This window comes from Hyaena hyaena, unplaced genomic scaffold, assembly GCF_003009895.1.
Source record: "Hyaena hyaena isolate Hyena2069 unplaced genomic scaffold, ASM300989v1 scaffold_99, whole genome shotgun sequence".
Taxonomy (NCBI): domain Eukaryota; kingdom Metazoa; phylum Chordata; class Mammalia; order Carnivora; family Hyaenidae; genus Hyaena; species Hyaena hyaena.
Window position 1 is genome coordinate 808,626 of NW_024080731.1, and position 20,647 is coordinate 829,272.

General features: G+C 36.8%; 1 protein-coding gene across 1 annotated transcript in view; it reads left to right on the plus strand.

The window, feature by feature from the left end:
- NAV3 (neuron navigator 3) overlaps positions 1 to 20,647 on the plus strand; it is a 366,296-nt gene that overhangs the window by 149,653 nt on the left and 195,996 nt on the right. Inside the window, exons 6-7 of the mRNA XM_039235544.1 lie at positions 1,534 to 1,673; positions 12,555 to 13,575. Of these exons, the coding sequence (XP_039091475.1) occupies positions 1,534 to 1,673; positions 12,555 to 13,575 (1,161 nt within the window). The remainder of the gene's footprint in view (positions 1 to 1,533; positions 1,674 to 12,554; positions 13,576 to 20,647) is intronic.

The window sequence follows — 20,647 nt, forward strand, 5'->3', positions numbered from 1 at the left end:
ATTCCAAGAAAGCAGAACTTCTGTTTTTAAGCTGGTACTTGCATTTTCCTGTTACTATTTTTTAAAAGTAGATACTGTATTTAAGAGCTTTATTTCCTAATAATCTTTGAAGATAATATATGTAATATAATATAATACAATTAATGCAATTTATATTATATGTAATATAATATATAATTATATTCATTCATAACGGTGAGTTAAAATATTAATATAGTAACAACTGGCCTTGAAATTGTGATGTATTGTGCAGCAGTCTAACAGATATAAATATTATTTCATGTTAAAAATTTAGTGTAAGAGAACAGTAAAAATTTCAGTGCTTCATTTATAAATTCTGGATTTTTTTCTTTTAAAATAGAAACAGAGCAGTACACCATGACATTCACATGATGGCAGCAAATGCTGGCAAAGATGCTGACATCCTTTAGATCATATTTTTAAATATGACGTAGGACACCAACATTGGTTCCTAATTACTGTTTTTAATTGATGCAGATTGTTTATTATATATATCAATAGTGTATAATAAAATATAGTGATTTTACGTTTCAGGCACAATGCATGAAATGATCAATATTTGAAATTTTATTGTGGAAACTGCTTCAACAGTGAAATAAATTATCTACATTGGTATTTAATGTTAGTCCATGTAAAATTACTCTGAATCACAACCTAATGTGAAACTTACCCTAATCTTAAGACAGCCTGCCTACATTTCCATATGGCCTGTCTTCCATACACAAAGAATAGCTGAAGTTACTGTCACTGTAGGTGTGTTTTATTGTTGGAATTCTGCTTCTTCAGAGACCTTCATCCTTTCTTATCACCTCTGTGATCAGTTGGCCACACTTGTAAGATAAACAGCTAGAGTCTCAGTGCTTATTTTTGGTAAAACAGTTAAAGGAAAAAAATTGAGGCAGGCCAGTGAAATATAAATTAACTCCTGACCTTGTCTCTGCAGCATGTTTTAATTAGAGTAGCTTACTACCTTAGATATGCAATAAGCATTGGCAATTAGCAGTTTTTCCCATACCTTTATTCTTCTTGTTATTATCAAGTTAACTTAGGATACAGCTATCTAAGACCAAAAAAAAAAAAAAAAAAAAAATCCCCCATACATTGAAAAGCACAACTTAATAACAACTGCAAAGAGGTGATTAATACCCTGAGAACATAATAAATTTGTGTTATTTCCCTTGCTTTTCATGTAATTGTTATAGTACTTTCAAGTCCATGTTTTATTTATCAGGGGTATGGTAAGTATGACTATTTTTAGGTAAAGGCTACTTTATTTCTGATTGTTCTACATTGTTAGTATCATTTGAGGGCAGATTTATTGAAAGATTTTTCTGAAGATTCTTAAACCTTGTGTTTAGCTATTTATCACTTAAACCACCATTTTTCTGCTAAATAGATTTTAGAACATCCTGTATTGTGCTTTTCCTATTAAGGCTTCCCTGCTCAGAACCTCCTACCCCGTATCTTTTTGTAATATACAATAATGATGTAATTCTTCTTATACTGTTTCAGGCTTCCGGGTCCCTCTAGGGTACCAGCTGCAGGCAGCAGCAGCAAAGCCCAGGGAGCCTCTAATTTAAATAGGAGAAGTCAGAGCTTTAACAGCATTGACAAAAACAAGCCTCCAAATTATGCAAATGGAAATGAAAAAGGTAAGTGTTTGCCTGTTACATCATTATGCCACAAGGCTAACGAGTTAGTCTTGTAAATTACATACTAAGTCCAATACTTGAGCAGTGTTAATGGCTTTTGGAATGGACTTCTTATCAGTGCGGTTTCATCTTTTCTAACTACCCCCTCCTGAATTCTAGCTTTATTCGAGGCTTTTCATGGCTAAAGAGCATTTTAAGGAAGTAAACTCATCCATTCTAAAGTGGTTAATTATAGAGGCACCTGGGCAGCACAGTCAGTCAAACATCAGACTTCGGCTCAAGTCATGATTTCATGGTTCATGGGTTCGAGCCTGGTCTCTTGTTCTCTGTTCTGATAGCTTAGAGCCTGGAGCCTGCTTTAGATTCTCTCTCTCTCTCTCTCTCTCTCTCTCTCTCTCTGCCCTCTGCCCCTCCCCTGCTCATACTCAGTCTCTCTCCCTCAAAAATAAATAAAACATTAAAAAATTTTAAGTGGTTAATTATATACCCAAAGTATAAAATCTGTTTCCCAAAAACATTTCCTCCTGGTTGCCTATAAATAGCATTTTCTTTTGTCTTCTTGTGTATTATGAACAATTATTATAAAATGATAAATTTATATTAAACTTATTTGAATCTTTAGCTTCAGTTAACATAAATGCCAGAAGTATCTTGAGCATCAGAAATTGAGACATTATTAGGATGGATATTTAAACTTTGATAGCAGCAAGGCACAGAAAGAATCTGACCTTAGTTTTCCCTAAAGAGACAAATGATCCATGTTTGTTTTATTTTCTTGACGAGTGCAGAATAGAAATGTCAAATCACAGAATCATCAGGAAGAAAGGAAGCATAGTGGAAGTCTGTGTTGAAGGCGGATTATATTCTAACGAGATGATACACAATCCTCTGTATTGCACAGTGTACACTTAACTAGATGCTGGCTTGATCCGTTGCACTGTGGAGCATGGGTACAAGTGAGAGCATGTGCAGTACACATCAACACCATGAGGAAATCGGGAACCTATACTGTTGTAGGCATTGTGACTATGTGAGGAACTAAGGCCTTCAGTTGGATTTTGTGGTAGTTTCTTCAAACCATTACAATTTTAACTTCTCTTTACAGTGTTAACTTTCCATGCAACAAAACATGAAGTTTGTAAGTGGCAAACATGCTTAATTAATAGAATGGCAAACTCAGCCGGATAGGAAGTTTATCACTCAGATTAGATCATTTCAAATTGTTTCATTAGATTATATGATTAGGCAGCTTTCTCTAACTTAGACATGAACTGACAGTCTGTGAATTGGACACTTTTGTGAAGATATCCCATCCGTTAAAATAAAACTGGAACAAGAGCGTCTGGGTGGCTTAGTCAGCTAAGTGTCTGACTCTTGATTTCGGCTCAGGTCATGGTCTCGTGGTTTGTGAGATGGAGCCCCAAGTGGGGCTCTGCCCTGAAGGCGAGGAGCCTGCTTGGGGTTCTCGCTCTCCCCCTCTTTCTGTCCCTCCCATGCTTGTGCATGTTCTTTCCTTCTCTCTATTCTCTCTTTCTATCTCTCTCTCAATAAATAAATAAACATTTTAAAACAAACAAAAAACCAAAATTGGAACAGACCATAAATCCCTGAAGGTAAAGCAATGTGCTGGGACCCTGTAATATCCCCTATTCTTGAATCGGATGGAAAAAGGGAAGAAAATAATGTATAATTGTAAGTTAGAAATTTCTTTAAAATATAGAATAAAGCTTCTGATTCAGGAACATGAGAAATATTACTGAGGACTTACACTTTTCCTGAGGAGAAGGGAGGCAACAGTTTTCTTCTTTGTTTTGTGACTTTACTGGAAAGGGTCATACAGAGCCCATATGTGCTATGAAATTCTAAGGGAAAGTTTGTTTAGACATAGAGATGTGTTGAATGAACTGTTCATATATGCAATTTAACCATGAGCTTCTACAATTATCTAATATTTTTGCAAGAAATGACTGATAACATTGGCAGAGACTTAGAAATGCTTTTAGGTGGGGCACCTGAGTGGCTCAGTTGGTTGAGTGTCCAACCTGGGCTCAGGTCATGATTTCACAGTTTGTGAGTTCAAGCCCCACATCGGGCTCTGTGCTGATAGCTCAGAGCCTGGAGCCTGCTTTGATATTCTCTCTCTCTCTCTCTCTCTCTTTATCTCTCTATCTCTATCTCTCCATCTCTCTCTAAAAAATAAACATTAAAAAATGAAAAAAAAATGCTTTTACATGAGCTAACATTTTGAAATCATGATATATCTGATTTTTTCTGTCATGTAAAATGCTTTTCTTTATTTCTAGGGTCTAAAAGTAAAAATCTAAAGGGAAACAGCATTTCTATTTTTGCATAGCTATTCAACCTCTCTTTAAGTTTGTCTATGAAGTATTCAAAATGAGCAAGTAGCAATATTGACAACAACCACAAGGTGGAGACAGATGACATACATTATGAAGTTTTTGACAATGTAAAGCAGATTTCTTCAGGTCCATAACTGCAGCAAAATACCAGTTTTCATTACTTTTGATTCCAACTAATTAAAAATCTAAAACCATTTAAAGTGCATGATCACACCTTCACAAATATTTATAATATGTTCAATATAGGCATTAAATGTCTGAAGACTGTCAATAATTACTGAAACATAAATTGCATCATATGATTGCTACATAGTATTTTCTATTAACTTGGAATTACAACTTTATGAATATATTCAATATCAATGTTTCTTTTCTTTAAAATATTGTTTGTTTGTTTGTTTGTTTGTTTTAAGTAGTCACACCCACTGTAGGGCTCAAACTCACAACACCAAGATCAAGAATCATGCACTCTACCAACTGAGCCAGCCAAGTGCCCTTCAGTGTTTCAAAATTAATCATTCTGTCATTGTATTTTCTAAAATATTATCTTAAATTATAAGAGCAAGTAAAACAATAATAAACATCACAAATGAAACTTTATATTTTACTTTTTAGTGGTATATATTTTTGATAAGAATGTTATATTTAACCTTTTTGTCATATTTATAGTGGTAGTATAATTTATATTAAAATGTAAGATTCTTTCTGCTGACAAGCTTATCTCTATCACAGGCTAGTTTGCATACATATCCTAGATATGATCAAGTAAGAGGAGCATTGAATAAGATTTTTCAAAGGTGATAGTATTATGACATAATTCAGGAAATACTAACTTGAATATTCTAAATAATTGCTATTCCTTTCTTTAGTTGTTAGAAGTTATAATATTTGAATTTAATAACAAGATATTTTACATGAAGGATTATCCAAATTATCTGCAATGTGCTCCCTGAAATGCTTCAAAGTGAAGGTGTACTCTGTAGCTTCATTTTGAACACTTGAAGAATCTCTAGAATTTGCCATTGATAATAAAAATTTATTCGCAATTAAAACAGGTTCAGTTCTCTATTAAAAGACACACTGTGAAAGCACAGCTTTTCACATGTATGACATTGTAAAACTAACTTACTTGCAAATTCTGTGACTTATCTGATAAAAGGAAATCAGTAGAGAGTCACAAACTTCCAAAGATACCTCTAACATAATTTTAATAATAAAACAATTTTAAAAAGAGAGTAATCATTTTACCATTTTAGCAAATGAGTTAAATGTCAGTGAACATGGCCATAGATGCTTGCTTGCAGAGAAAGCGGGAAAGAAACGTTGTTACATTTGGGGGCGATGCCATCTCACCCTTGGTTAAAATTGAAAGCGGGAACAATTGTTTCAGAATAAATGGGAAAATGAAGATAGCTCGGTTTGTAGAGAAGCATTTCTTCTGAGAGTCCAAATCTCTTCTCTTGATGAACTGCCATTCAGATATTGACAGTGAATATTATGTTCTGACCCCAGCATATATCACTTTGCCCATACACTATAGACTTTTCTATGCTTTAAAGAAAAATTAAATTCCCGTTCAGTGGAAATCATTATGAAAATGATGCCCTGGTTCATTGAGATATTATATGCTTGAAGCAAATTATCTTAAGAAATCATTCTTGTATAAAATATGAGTATTAATTACGTAAAAGGTGACACAGCTTAATATTATTAGGAATGTAAATATCCCTAGTTTATTTGGAATTCAGTTTCTGAAATATGATCTGTAAACAATTATTGCTTGACAGTTTCGTTAGCAGAGCATTGTTTCTCTATGTTGCTAAGAAACATGCCACAGTACCAGAGGGTATTTTGCCATCTTTTTATTGTTTCTCCCAAGTGATTCTTACACTGTACTTGCATATCTACTAAAGAGATATCTTTTCTGTTCTCCTGGACCCTAATGAAGTGCCTTCTGGTGTGGCCGTGTTCACTTTCATTTACTCTACATAGATTTAATAGGACTGATACTGAGATTTTGGCAGCATTGGAATTGAACTTTTTAAAACTGTAAAGCTTAATGTGAATGTTGCATTAGTCTTGGAATTTTTGACTACAAAAACATAGCTGTTTGGTTCTTAAGTATTTAATGTGCTCTATACATTACTAACCTGTTTTCAAGACAATACATTTATGTTTTACTTATTACATTGCTTTACTAGTGATTTAACTATGTGCTCCATCATGACTTTTTGCTTTATTTCCTTGATACTTATAGAAGTGTAAAATATAATGTTACATGAAAATTGAAGGTTACTCTTAGGGATGTTCATGAGGTAACATAATTTAGTACATATATTAGGTGATGTGAATCGATAGACTTGAGAATATATGTTGTTTGCTTATTTGTAAATGCTCACATATTGAGGTGTACACATTTTATGTATGCCGGTACATAACTTGTATACTTAAAAAAAAAAACTACTAGAAGTTTCCCTAAATTTCACAATGCTCCACAAAGTGGCACTGTAACATTGCAAGTGGTACAATATAGCACGTGCAGGATGGACAGCACCTCTAGGGTTCCGGTAATACTGTTCCATGTTTCTGTTAAGTCATCAGAAAGTTCTTGGAGACATTGCACAAGCAATCATTCATGGAAGATAGTGTGGTGAGGTGAACAAGGGACCGGTTGGTATCAAGACATATTTGGATTTGAATCCTACATTTTCTTCTTTTTACTTTTTAAAATGTTCAACTGTATTTTGGTATGTGATTGTGAAATGGGAGTCTAAATTAACTAGTTGCCATGGTCACTTCAATAAATCATTTTCTTCCTCTCCCAATGACCTGTGATGTTTCAGTTGCCCAGGTTTTAGCAGAGATCCTGTATATCAAGGGGCATAAGGTCTGCTACACAGTGAATACTTCAAAATGAATGGTGCTATTGTCATTCTTTTTGTTATTTCGGTGTTACTTTGTAAGTTGAAAGCTAGTTTGCTTCCCTCTGAGCAGCATACTCTTCAGGGAGGAAGAAGAGGTAAATAGGTTAAGGACTGTCCCTGTGTCCTCTCTCACTGTCGACAACGTGGTGCGAAACTCTAAAGCCAGCCGAAGTTCCACAGAAAAATGTCATATCTAAACTTAACCATATGCTGTGTGACTGCGACAGTTATCAACATGTATTAATTTTAGAACTAGATTAGCATTTTTTCCGGGTCATCAGTGGTATATTTTAAAGATGAGATAACTAAAAATTAACTCTGTCAATTTACATGTCTTCTGAGCATGAATTAAATCTATCCGTAGATCAACTCAGCAGGATAGTGCAAGTAGGGTGCCCAAGGAGTTAATATGTAATGTACCAAGTAGAGGGTGTCTCCTATAATGTTCTCCCCATTTGTATTCTGCTTCTCGGAGTTCATGCTTCAAGGAGTTACCCAATTAACTTCACTGTTGTGGCAAACGTGGCTTTCTAGAGAGCCATACCAGCAGAATTTCTGGGCATGCAGTGAACATATGGGGAAGAAAGAGAGAGTGAAAAGCCTCCAAAATTTGGAGTCAGAAAAACCTGATGCCTAATTTTGCTTTTTCTCTTTTCTGAGTTTTACTATATGTGTGAATTGGAACAAGTTACTTTCTCTTTTTAAGTTTCAGCTTTCCCATTTATAACAAAAGAAATCACAAGCATATTACAGACTATTATGGGTGTAAGTGAAATCCCATATATGAAGAGCTTTAAAGGTGATACCATGTATCACAGGACTTGGAAAAAGTAAGCAGTTGATAAATAATATTATTTGGTTGTAGTGGGGTTGATGATGGTGGAGGAAGGGGAGGAAAGAAAGGAGAGCAAGTGGAAGAAATTATGTCATTAATTTTTTAACATTTGTTTAGTTTTTGAGAGATAGAGACAGAAGATGAGTAGGAGAGGGGCAGGGATTCCAAAGCAGGCACCAGGCTGTGAGCTGTCAGCACAGAGCCTGATATGGGGCACAGACTCACAAACTGGGAGATCATGACCTGAGCTAAAGTCGGATGCCTAACCAAATGAGCCACCCAGGCTTTCCAAAAATTTCTTTTTAGAGGCAAGAGACAAGAAGCCAGAGCTATAGACAGAGATAGGTCCTGCAAATTCAAGACAGACCCATTGCAATAATGCCTTTAAAGATGGCATTAGGTATCTCTTTCCTCTTACCCAGGTAACCCATTCATAGTCAGAAGCTGAGTTATTAACATTCAGAAATATATCTGTGAGACCAGGCTACTTAATATTGAACATGAAAATTGCATAAAGACTAGAATTTGTGGCAACCCCCACACTGTAGGAGCTACAGACCCTGCCATTTCAGTGGCTGCTGTTGTGCAACCTTTGTTGGGAAGAGTCCGGGGAGACTTATTATTCCAATGCCTTCCTAATGCACAGCAGCCTATGATTTGCCCTCTTAATGAGACCCGGAGCACCTCCCTGCTGCTCTATAGAGACAGGCTGGGGACAGATTTAGAGTTGAGCTTAGAGAAGTGTCTTATTTATGTGTACTCATCTGAGAACAATTTTACAGCTGTTGCTGTGATGGTGACTATGGTTTGGATGTGGCTGTCATAATTTGGAATCCCTCCTGTCTCATTATTGAGAGTAGTGATGTTGAAATTCCTCTTCAGTACTTGAACTGCTATGGCAGTCTATCTAGCGAATGGCAGAACACTTAAGAAGCATCTGGGTGGATTCTTTTCTACCTTTTCTTCTCATTCCCACCAAAGCTCCCCAGCATGCAAGGATAGGAGTCTCCTGACTTCTTAACCAAGTTGCAGATATCAAGAAGGTACACACTAAATATGCGGCCATCAGGAAAACCTGGAGGGCTTCTTTTGTTTGCAGTATCCCTAGCCACAAATTGCTGAGCATCCCATGAATACAGAACTGGCCGAGGTTCTGAAAGTTCAGAGAGCAAAGAATATTAATGCTTCACAGCTATGGGATATTTAACAAAGTCAGCCAAATTGGGTACTGGCATAGGAAAAATTCTGGAAAACTCATAATGTCAGCAGTTGCCAGGATTTCCAAGTCTTTTCAACCTTTTTTACTCAAAACATGGTTTGTGACCAGCAGCAGCAGCATCTGGAGCCTATTTGAAATGCCGGGTCTCAGGGCTCATAGCTTATCTGCAGAATCACAATGTGGTGTGTACTCAGTAGGACCCCCACTAACTTCTGTGCACATTAAAGTTTGAGAACCTCTATGCAAAACACTTAGGGTGTTAGACATTCTGTGCATAATAACAGACTTGGTCTTTGTTTTAATGGAACGTAAAGTGTACATTAGGAAACAGGCAATTACACTGGAGTAATCATGTTTATAAGACAGAAAATAATAAGCTCTGGAAAAATGTAAAAGAGCCACCTGATCCAGACTTGACGTTGGGATGATCAGAAATGGGGGTGGGGAGAGCTACTGGTTTTTTGTTTGTTTGTTTTTTGTTGTTTCCCCCCACACACACACACACACAGAGGAAGTGAGGTCAAAGTTGACACCTGACCAATAAATAGAAATTATTCTGAATAAATATCTGGTAGGCATTTCTACCTCTAGGTAGTCATTGTGCTCATTCTGCTACTGAGAATGAATAAAATTTTGGTGAAATATTATCAGTCTCTAAAAGGGATCTTAATGTGTAAGCGAAATAAATTTGGACTACCTGTACTTAGAAGAGATTGAAGTAAAAGACTGAAATCCATTAACACAGAGTGAATGTATTTGAGTCCTTGGTTATTTTGAAACTTGTTGGATTTGTTTGTCCTGAATTTGTTGATACGCCTACTGTTTTTCAGAACACCTTAGTGTTTATATACGAACCTAAAGGATTTCTACAAATATTCTAGAAATGACATAATTATAGGTATTACCTGAATATTGAAAAGCACCAATTTATCATCATAGGCTCTACAATTTAAATATGCCATGCAAGCATTTTGACTTTTCAGTAAACTATTATGTTTTAATATAAAGTACATATGTACAGTCTTACATTAACTTCTGCACTTGAAATATGGAAATGTAGAAAGGTAATGAGAATTAGAATTAATGTTGGTATACCAATTTTTAAAAGAAATATTAAGGAGGGTACTTGTGATGAGCACTGTTTATTGTAAGTGATAAATCACAAAATCTTAGATCTGAAACTAATATTACACTGTATGTTAACTAAGTTTAAATAAAAATTTGGAAGAAACAGTAAATATTGCCTATAAAATACATCTGTCTATTCTTGTTAATATAATTTTCACAAATCTATTATATCATTTTAGAGACCCTTATTTTAAAAAGCTAACTCACACAAATACTCAACTAATAATTTAACTTCTTTTTGTGTCTCTAATTTCTTTATTTTCTCTTTTGGTGAATTAGTTTCCTTTTCTGAAAAATGGATAAAAGTAGTATTTGCTACAGATTGGCTTGATTATATATCATTTTTCTTGCATTTTGAAGAAAACATTTAAAAATAAAATAATTGTAGTTTTATAGCTGTGAATATTTGATGAAATTGAATGGACTCCAATTCCCAAATATTATGAAAAGGATATTATTTATAAAATACTTCCATTGGACATTTTATCAAAAACACCTCTGCATTTATTTGTCAATGTCTAGTGTGTTACCACTCCTCAGTGATGCCTCTGTTATATAAATATCTAATTTGATCACTGATCATTTCATGTCTCAAAAAAAAAAGATGAGGGGCGCCTGGGTGGCTTAGTCGGTTAAGCGTCCGACTTTCGCTTAGGTCATGATCTCGCGGTTTGTGGGTTCGAGCCCCGCGTCGGGCTCTGTGCTGACTGCCAGCTCAGAGCCTGGAGCCTGTTTCAGTCTGTGACTCCCTCTCTCTCTGACCCTCCCCTGATCACGCTCTCTCTCTCTCTCCTAAAAATAAATAAAAATTAAAAAAAAAAAAACACATTAAAAAAAAAAGATGAAAGCAGGAGGCATTTATGGTAGATGAAACTTAAAGTAGATGACCAGAATTATAGTGTTCCTCAATGTTAATTACCATTTATACTGAGGCCTTTAAACTCCAAGCTCAGTTCTTTCTATTCTATGCCCTGTTTTAAAATCTCTTTCTTGGGGCACCTGGGTGGTTCAGCTGGTTAAGCATCTGACTTCGGCTCAGGTCATGATCTCACAGCTTGTGAGTTCCAGCCCTGCAACGGGCTCTGTGCTGATAGCTCAGAGCCTGGAGCCTGCCTTCAGATTTTGTATCTCCCTCTCTGACCCTCCCCTGTTCATGCTCTCTCTCTCTCTCTCTCTCTCTCTCTCTCTCTCTCTGACTATCTCTCTTTCTCTCTCTGACTGTCTCTCTTTCTCTCTCTGACTGTCTCTCTCTCTCTCTCAGAAATAAATAAAACATATTTTTTAAATAAAAAAAATAAAATCTCTTTCTTGATTTAATTTTTCATTCTTAAAAATGAGACTTTTAATCAGGCATTATTCGCTCTTAGAACAGTAATATAACAGTTCATACCATAATGAGATTTCTTAGTGGAAATAAGTAAAGTAAGTAAATGCATGCATTATAAAGTATTTATAGAACAAGGCCTTTTTTCCTAGCCCCTCAAAAGTAGTATTTTTAAATTAATATTTAAAGTTTGTTCAGATCACTTCAGGAGGTATGCTAGTTAAGAGCACCAGTTCTGAATTGTGTTCACATCCAGAATGAGTGACCTTGAACAAGTTATGCAGTTTTTATATGTGAAAGAGGAATAATATCAATATAATAATATTGATATCAATAATATCAGGCATACCTTATGGGGCTGTTATAAGAATTATATAATTATATGTAGTTTATATTGCATATATAATATATATTTTTGTAATATATGTTAATATATGTATATATTAAATTATATGTAATATATATTGTATTATACATTATATATTTTATGTTATATATAATGTATATTTACATATCTCATCTGTATAATGTGTGTGTGTGTATCTTGGTATGTTATCTGACCCATATAAGCATAGGTTTCAATGGGATTTTTTTAATACAGATTAAAGGAAACAATGTTAACTGAGACCTAAGTCATGATTCATAAGCACATTTGAGCAGATAACAATAAGCTATTCTCCTGCAGGTTAAAAGAATTTCTCAACATTTATCATACAACATATTTTATAAGGCTCTGTGGAATATCAGTTTAGTGCTTTGAACTGCAGCAGTAATTGGAAAAAATACAGAGAACTACTTAAGGAAAGGATAGGGTTTCTAACCCAAATGAACTTTGCTACTTCATTTGGGTTAGAATAATTTTAGAAGGGAAAAAATGTTTTCTAAAAACACTGGCTCTCAGATTCTGAATTTTTGATATATGGTATAAAAACAGTCATATCACAAGAGTGATTGATGCCACATACCATGTCTATTTTTAGCTTACAGGAGAGATACTTTCCTGTGTCTGTAGTTAGAAGTACACAGTGGTGTGATATAAAATGATCAAAAGTAATCATCCTTTTCTTCATTATTTTTTTCTTCATGTCCAGATTCCTCCAAAGGACCTCAACCATCTTCAGGTGTAAATGGTAACACACAGCCCCCTGGCATTTCTGGGCAGCCCCCTGCATCTGCCATCCCTTCTCCAAGCGCCAGCAAACCCTGGCGCAGCAAGTCCATGAATGTCAAGCACAGCGCCACCTCCACCATGTTGACCGTGAAGCAGCCAAGCCCAGCCACCTCTCCCACACCATCTGCAGACAGACTAAAGCCCCCAGAAGGGGTCAAAGCAGCTCCCTCGGGACAGAAATCCATGCTTGAAAAATTCAAGCTAGTCAATGCCCGGACTGCTTTACGCGCCCCACAGTCTCCCAGTTCAGGGCCCAGTGATGGTGGGAAGGATGACGATGCCTTTTCTGAATCTGGTGAAATGGAAGGTTTTAGCAGTGGCCTGAATAGCGGTGGCTCAACCAGTAGCAGCCCCAAAGTGTCACCTAAATTAGCTCCTCCAAAAGCTGGAAGCAAAAACCTCAGCAATAAAAAGTCTTTGCTACAGCCAAAGGAAAAAGAGGAAAAGAACAGGGACAAAAATAAAGTTTGCACTGAAAAACCAGTCAAGGACGAGAAGGATCAGGTGACAGAGACGGCTCCAAAAAAGACCTCTAAAATCGCAAGCTTGATCCCAAAGGGTAGCAAGACGACAGCAGCCAAGAAAGAAAGCTTAATCCCCTCTTCCAGCGGCATTCCAAAACCAGGCTCGAAGGTGCCAACAGCAAAGCAAACCATTTCACCTGGCAGTGCAGTGAGCAAAGAGTCAGAAAAATTCAGGACTACCAAGGGAAGCCCTTCCCAGTCCTTACCTAAGCCCGTTACCACTGACAAAGCGAGCACATCCAGTTGCCCTGCCCCTTTGGAAGGAAGGGAAGCCAGCCAAGCGTCTCCCGCTGGGCCCTGTGCTGTGCCAGGGGCACAGGGCAGCGGGCAGACCACGGGGAATGGCGCCGTCCACTTGCCGCAGCAGCAGCAACACAGCCACCCTAACACCGCCACGGTGGCGCCCTTCATTTACAGGTAAGGTGGCCTTTCCCGTCCACAGCTGTGAGCCTCTGCGGGTCTTCATGCTCAGTGTGAGCAGTTAGGCTACTAGAGTTGTGTTTTACATGGTCGTTTGGGAATAATGTTTCATTCTGAAGATAAAGGCCTAAAATTTCATTTTTTAAGAATAAAAACCCATATCATCTATTCTTATCCTGCTTCCTCTTCCCCTCTTCTGCCCTCTTGTCTCTTTTCAAGAACTTGAGGCCTTAGAAAGTTCGCTTACTTGTTCTCAAAGGCAAAATAAAGCCCCAATGCCATGACTTTGTCCTGTGTCTAGTACTAGTACTACTACTACTACTACTACTATTACCATTTTTATTATTAGTCTTTTAAAATAATTCTCAGTTTTGTAATGTTTACAGATAGTTTTCTTCTCACCCTTGGGAGAAAGTACATCCAGATGGCTAAAGGAGCAGACTCTAGAATCACACACACGTGGGTTTAATGCCGTGCTCTGACGCTTACCAGTTGTGTGACTTTGGGCGAGTTTCTTAGCATCTCATAGTCTCATTTTCTTCAGCTGTCCAATAGGAATAATAGTACCTACGTTAAAGAGTTGAGAAAAATAATAGGGATAATGTGTATGTTTGCTGTATATTCTGGCACGTTGTAACTGTTTTGCTAAATGTTGTTTACAAGGCATTGGTTTCCCAGCATACAATTTATATTACTTTTCTATGGATAAGCTTAAGTTTGTAAGCAAACATAGTGATCTATATAATTATTATATGTATGCTTTATTTATTAGTTTTTGTGTTATACTTATTTTATATGTATTAAAATATGCCAATATATGCTATATCTTAACATATTTATTCTCCTATACAGTTATAAAAATAGCGCATTTTTGCCTATTGTGTGGTTTGTTTTAATCAATTAGAAATATGTCAGTCACTGCTTTGCCTCTATTTTTATTCATGGTCTTTTCTGTGAGGAGATGCTTAGGGAGGAATAATGTGTGCCCTTTAGATAGGCAGTTCAATAACAGGAAAGACATTTTCTGAATCGGAAGTAGTACCTACTATAATTAAGTAAGGGTCAATATTTATGTACCTTAAAAACATATTAAGTTTATTAAATGTGCAGGTTTTTTATGTAAGGAATATAAGTTTATTTTCCTTCAGTGAAAAATCTAAGTGCTTTTCTGGTGCTTTACATACTCAGTGAAGCAAGTTTAAAATTACTATCTCTCAGTTCTTTTTCAAGCCTGCTTTTCTGCCTTTGGTAGCAGTAATTCATTTAAAAACCTTTGTATTTGGATCAGATGGGATTCAGCTCTTAACTCCAGAGTCCCTGTGTGACACATGGAAATTTAGGATGTCAAAATCATGATCCACATTTCAAATATGTGAGAAAAATCATAAAGTGCTAAAAGTATGTCATACTCAGCACACATGTGCATCTCCAATATATTCTGTAGAAGCATCAGTCATTTCAAATCACCACAAATGGATTTCATGGGAAAGTGTAAATCTAAGCAGAAAGATTGTGCCTGCTGGGTTAGCAAGCATGTTTTTAGAAGTAGCAATAGACTTTTGTGATTTTTTTGTTTGTCATAAAAGTATCCACTGGGCACAAATTTGGTGGTTTCCATTTGAAAATGTAACTCTCACTATTAAAAAAAGGAAGCAACACAGCCTATGGGTTTAAGTATGGATCAGTTGTGTGGCCTTGCTACATTCTCCTACCTCTGACTTTCTGTTTGCCTTTCTTAAAATGGAAATGATAAAACAGAGGTAATATAGCCAAGTAGCTAAGAATATGGGCTGTAAAGTCCGTGTGTTTTACCATTGTTCAGAAACAACATCTTGTGTTGTTGAGTAGAGGACCCCAGGAGCCAATTTGCCTGGGTTGGAATCTTGATAATGTCCTTTGTTACCCAAATGACATTGGGTAATGTATTTAAAGACTCTGAGCCTTGATTTCCTAATCTTTAAGATAGGGCTGACAGTAACAGAAGCTGCCTCCTAAGGCTATTTTGAAGATGAAATAAGTTGATATTTATAGAAGGCTTAGAACAGTACCTGCCACATAATGAACAGTCTTCCCCAAATTTCAGTGTATAACCCTGTGGAGTGTGGTGGGTAAGAATATCCACTTGGGGTGTTTTAAAGATTGTATAAGGCAATCTGAAGTAAAGATTTTAGTACAGAACCAGATACAGAGTAAATGACTTATAAATGTCACCAATTATGGGTATTATTATGAATAATATAAGGTAGTTGAAAATAAAAGCGTCTAATTAGAAAATTTCACATCAGGGGTGCCTGGGTGGCTCAGTCGGTTGGGCGGCCGACTTTGGCTCAGGTCATGATCTCATAGTTTGTGGGTTCGATCCCTGTGCCGGGCTCTGTGCTGACAGCTCAGAGCCTGGAGCCCATTTCAGATTCTGTATCTCCCTCTCTCTCTCTGACCCTCCCCTGCTCACACCGTCTCTCTGTCTGTCTCTCAGAAATAAATTTTAAAAAATATTTAAAATTCTTTTTAATAAAATTGTTTAAAAAAAAGAAAATTTCACATCATAGTCTGCATATGAGGCAATAGTGGCCAGAAGTCTCTTAAAAATGCAAAATAATTTTGTAGATAATAAGGTAAATCTCCTCAAAGCAGAGTAGTCAATATTTAAGCTTTTTAACTGTCAGTGAAAGATATTTATATCACAGAGTCATGATGTTTGGATTAGGTGACCCTTGATTTACTTTTGACTCTGCTTATTCCAACCTCATTTAAGAATTCTTCCTACTGGGGCACCTGGGTGGCTCAGTCAGTTAAGCGTCCGACTTCATCTCAGGTCATGATCTCATGGTTCGTGGGTTCGAGCCCCGCGTCGGGCTCTGTGCTGACAGCTAGCTCAGAGCCTGGAGCCTGTTTCAGATTCTGTATCTCCCTCTCTCTCTCAAAAATAAATACATAAACATAGGAAAAAAAAAAAAAAAGAATTCTTCCTACAAAATACCTGGCAGGCTTTTCTGGAGTGCCAATTATTTGATAAAAGTCACAATTAACTATTTTATAATGTTGTTGCATACTTAGTGCAGGTCTATATTTTATAAGATTTATGTTCATTTTCTCATTTAAACTTTATCATCAACTAATGAGGAAAAGTGCTATCTCCATTTCACAAAGATGAAGAATCAGAGATTTCAAATCAGAGTAGTAATTACCGTTTAAAGTCACAGGGCTAGTAGGGGTTTGTCTTTGAACTCAAATATGTCTGGACCTATAGTGTGCCCTTCTTTGTTCTATAGTTTGTCATACAAGTATTGTTATTAGAAAGATTCTGGCCAGAAAAATGTCTATCATAGATTGCAGAATTCTCCATCAGAATTCATTTAAGATAGGAAATGCCAAATTGCTTTTAAGTTATATAAATTATATATATATATATAAATTTAAACATATATGTTTTTGATATTTAAAGATAATTAAATAACTTCTATATAATGGGAAGATTGATGCCTGATGGTGATATTTTCCCCTTTCTTCAGCCCACTTCTAAGTCATGCTAGGTTATTAATTATTCCTTCTGGGACTCTAATATATGCTTCCTAATATTCTATCTTACAAATTGAATGTCAGAGTTCTAAAAATATAATGTTGAGTTCTGGAAGTTAATGGATTTCATATTAGTCTTACTTCCTATACAGTGCAAGGATGTTCTAAATTAAGTTTTGTAACTCATTTATCACTATAGTGTGATAAAAGTGATTTTGAACTTAGTATATCTTTATCCACTTAATGAGTGGATATAACTGAAATTGAAGGTCAAAATTTTAAGAAAGAATCTTTTAATTTTAAGTAAAAAAATTCCCAATATTTAATCCTATTTGAATGGAATGGGCTGCCTTTGTAAGTATTAAAGTGACTACCAGAGATATTTAAGAAGCGATAGAATGATCAGGTACCTCAGTGGTTCAGTAGGTTAAGCATCCAATTCTTATTTTGACTCAGGTCATGATCTCAGGGTTGTGACATCGAGCCCCACATCAGGCTCCATGCTGGGCATGGACTCTGCTTAAGACACTCTTGCTCTCCCTCTACTGCTCATTTTCTCTCTTTCTCTCTCTCTCCTCTCTCTCTCTGTCTCTAAAAAAAAAGATGAAAAAAGGAAAGGAGAGAAATAGGGGTGCCTGGGTGGCTCAGTTGGTTAAACCTCTGTCTTTGGCTCAGGACATGATCTTGCAGTGCATGAGTTTGAGCCCTGCATCAAGCTCTCTGCTGTCATCACAGAGCCCACTTCAGATCTTCTGTCCCCCTCTCTCTCTGCCCCTCCCCCTGCTCGCTCTCTCTCTCTCTCTCTCAAAAATAAATAAACATAAATAAAAATAATAAGTGATAGAATGACAAGTTACCATTGTTTAGGTAAAGGGAAAACATCAAATACTTTTTCATCTATGCACTTATCACTCATTCTGCAAATACTGTATGTTAAGAATTACAAAGGTTTTTTTGGGTGGCTCAGTCAGTTATGTGTCCGACTTCAGCTCAGGTCATGATCTCACGGTTTGTGGGTTCAAGCCCCACGTTGGGCTCTGTGCTGACAACTAGCTCAGAGCCTGGAGCCCGCTTCGGATTCTGTGTCTCCCTCTCACTCTGACCTGCTCACAGGTCACACTGTCTCTCTCTCTCTCACACAAACACACAAATAAATAAAAATATTAAAAATTTTTTAAAAGAATTATAAAGTTGTTTTTTTTTTTAAAGACTTTGTCCTTGGGGAACTGAGTCTATTGGAGATAATGATAAAATATAATAAAAATAAAAAATCATTGTTGTTATGGAAGTATATATAAGAAATAATGTAGAAGAGTTTTCCTAAGCCTTATATGAGGGTGGAATCAGTGCATGCATCACAGAGGAGGTAAGACAAGAGACAAGATTTAAAGCATGAGTCAGAATTTGTCAGGTGGATGGGAGAATGATGTGGCATCATCCAGATTTGATATCTTTATTTTTATAATCCAAGCCTTATGGAACAAATAGTAGGCAAATTACCAAGTGCTAGGCAAATGCCAGTAACCAAAACTACTACAGAGAGTAAAGGCTCAGGATGCAGGATTATTCGAATGGAAAACTAGGAGAAAATTTGGAAAGAATCCATGTTTTACTCTTCATTTTCAATCACTCTCTCCCTGCACATCCTATTTTCAGTTAATCCTATTGGCTCTTCCCCCTGAACACCTTCATTCAGGTATTTCTTTCCATTTCCACCCAACCTCTCCTGGTCCAAGTCATGTCACCACTAGTACTTACCTAGTTTCCAGTAAGTAAGTCTTCCAGCTTCCACTTTGGGACCTTTCCAATAACATCCTTCATATATCAGAGACTCTAACATTCTGAAAGTGTACATTACATATGTCATTCCAAATTACAAGACAATCCATTGGGTTTCCATTATACTTGGAAAGAAATGAAACTCAAACACCTTGCCAAGAAATCTGGCCCCCTATATAACCCACAGGCAACACTCATACCATTTTCCTGGAGGACACTGAATCTCTTCCTTCATTCTGTTTCTCAACAAGCTAACCTGTCCTGCTTTGGGGTGTTTGTCATAGATGATCTCTCTACCTGTAACTACTCTTCCAGAGCAAAGCAGGCTACTTCTTTTCACACCTCTGCTTACATGCTACCTCTTCACAGAAGCTATCTCCAAACCTCTAGTCCAAAGAAACATTCAGGGTTTTTTTGTATTTTATTCACAAAGTTCATCATTATCTGCTATTAGTTTTTTTTAAATTTTTTTAATGTTTTATTTATTTCTAGGAGAGAGAGAGAGAGAGACATCGTGAGCAGGGGAGGGTCAGAGAGAGAGAGAGTCACAGACTCTGAAACAGGCTCCAGGCTCTGAGCTGGCAGTCAGCACAGAGCCCGACGCGGGGCTCGAACCAACGAACCGCGAGATCATGACCTGAGCGAAAGTCGGACACTTAACCCACTAAGCCACGCGGGCGCCCCTCTGCTATTAGTTTTTAAATGTTTATTTTGAGAGAGAGAGAGAGAGAGAGAGAGAGCGAGCGAGCAAGCAGGGGAGGGGCAGAGAGAGGGAGAAAGACAGTCCCAAGCAGGTTTCACATTGTCAGCACAGAGCCTGTTCCAGGGCTCGATCTCATGAACTGTGAGATCATGACCTGATTCATAACAAGAGTTGAATGCTTAACCAACTGAGCCACCCAGGCACCCCTGCTACTATTTTGATAACTCATTAATAAGTATGATTTCATGACACTTGGGTGGCCCGGAACAGAACCTACCTACCGTGGGCACCAAATAAAATTCTTAAAAGAAACACCATCAACATGGGTTAGACTCACATGCTATAGAAGAATAGAAAAATCAGCAACAATGTATAATGGAACAGGAAGCTTCTGAAATCTCTTCCTATAAATGAGCTAGATGGTTTAATTGAAATATAAAAAGCTTTAAAATATTTAAAGGATGAAATATATTCTCTTCAGGACATTCATTCACTTATTTTTTTCTTCTTCCAGTGACTACCTACTAAATATCTCTTATGTATAAGGCATAATAAGGATAGAATGAAACATCACACATCCCGTATGTCATTTTCCTTCTGTTGTCCACCGTATCTTAGGCAAGAGGCTGACTCAAAGATCACTACAAAATGAAGCGAGCTGTCTAAAGCTCTCCAGCAGTGAACCAGATTTGGTACACTGAGACTTCAAAACATGGAAAATTACTGCTAGCTGTTGGAATCAGAGAAGGTGGCACTTGAGCTGGGTTCTGAAATATAAGTGGGATTTAGGCATGCAGAAATGAGGGGGGCAAGGAAGGAATTGTGAGACTGAAAGAATCATATAAACAGGATGAATACCAGATTCGTAGGGCAGCCAGCAAGTAGAACAGATTTCCTGGAAAATGAAGGTTGATTGGAGCCTAATTGTAATAGAAATTCTTGAATATCAGGCCCTTGGCTACGTGTGTGTGTGTGTGTGTGTGTGTGTGTGTGTGTTTGAGAAAGAGAGAGAGCACACAAGTGTGTGAAGCATGATCAGGAAAATTGCTGTGTTTTCAGTGTGTAAGT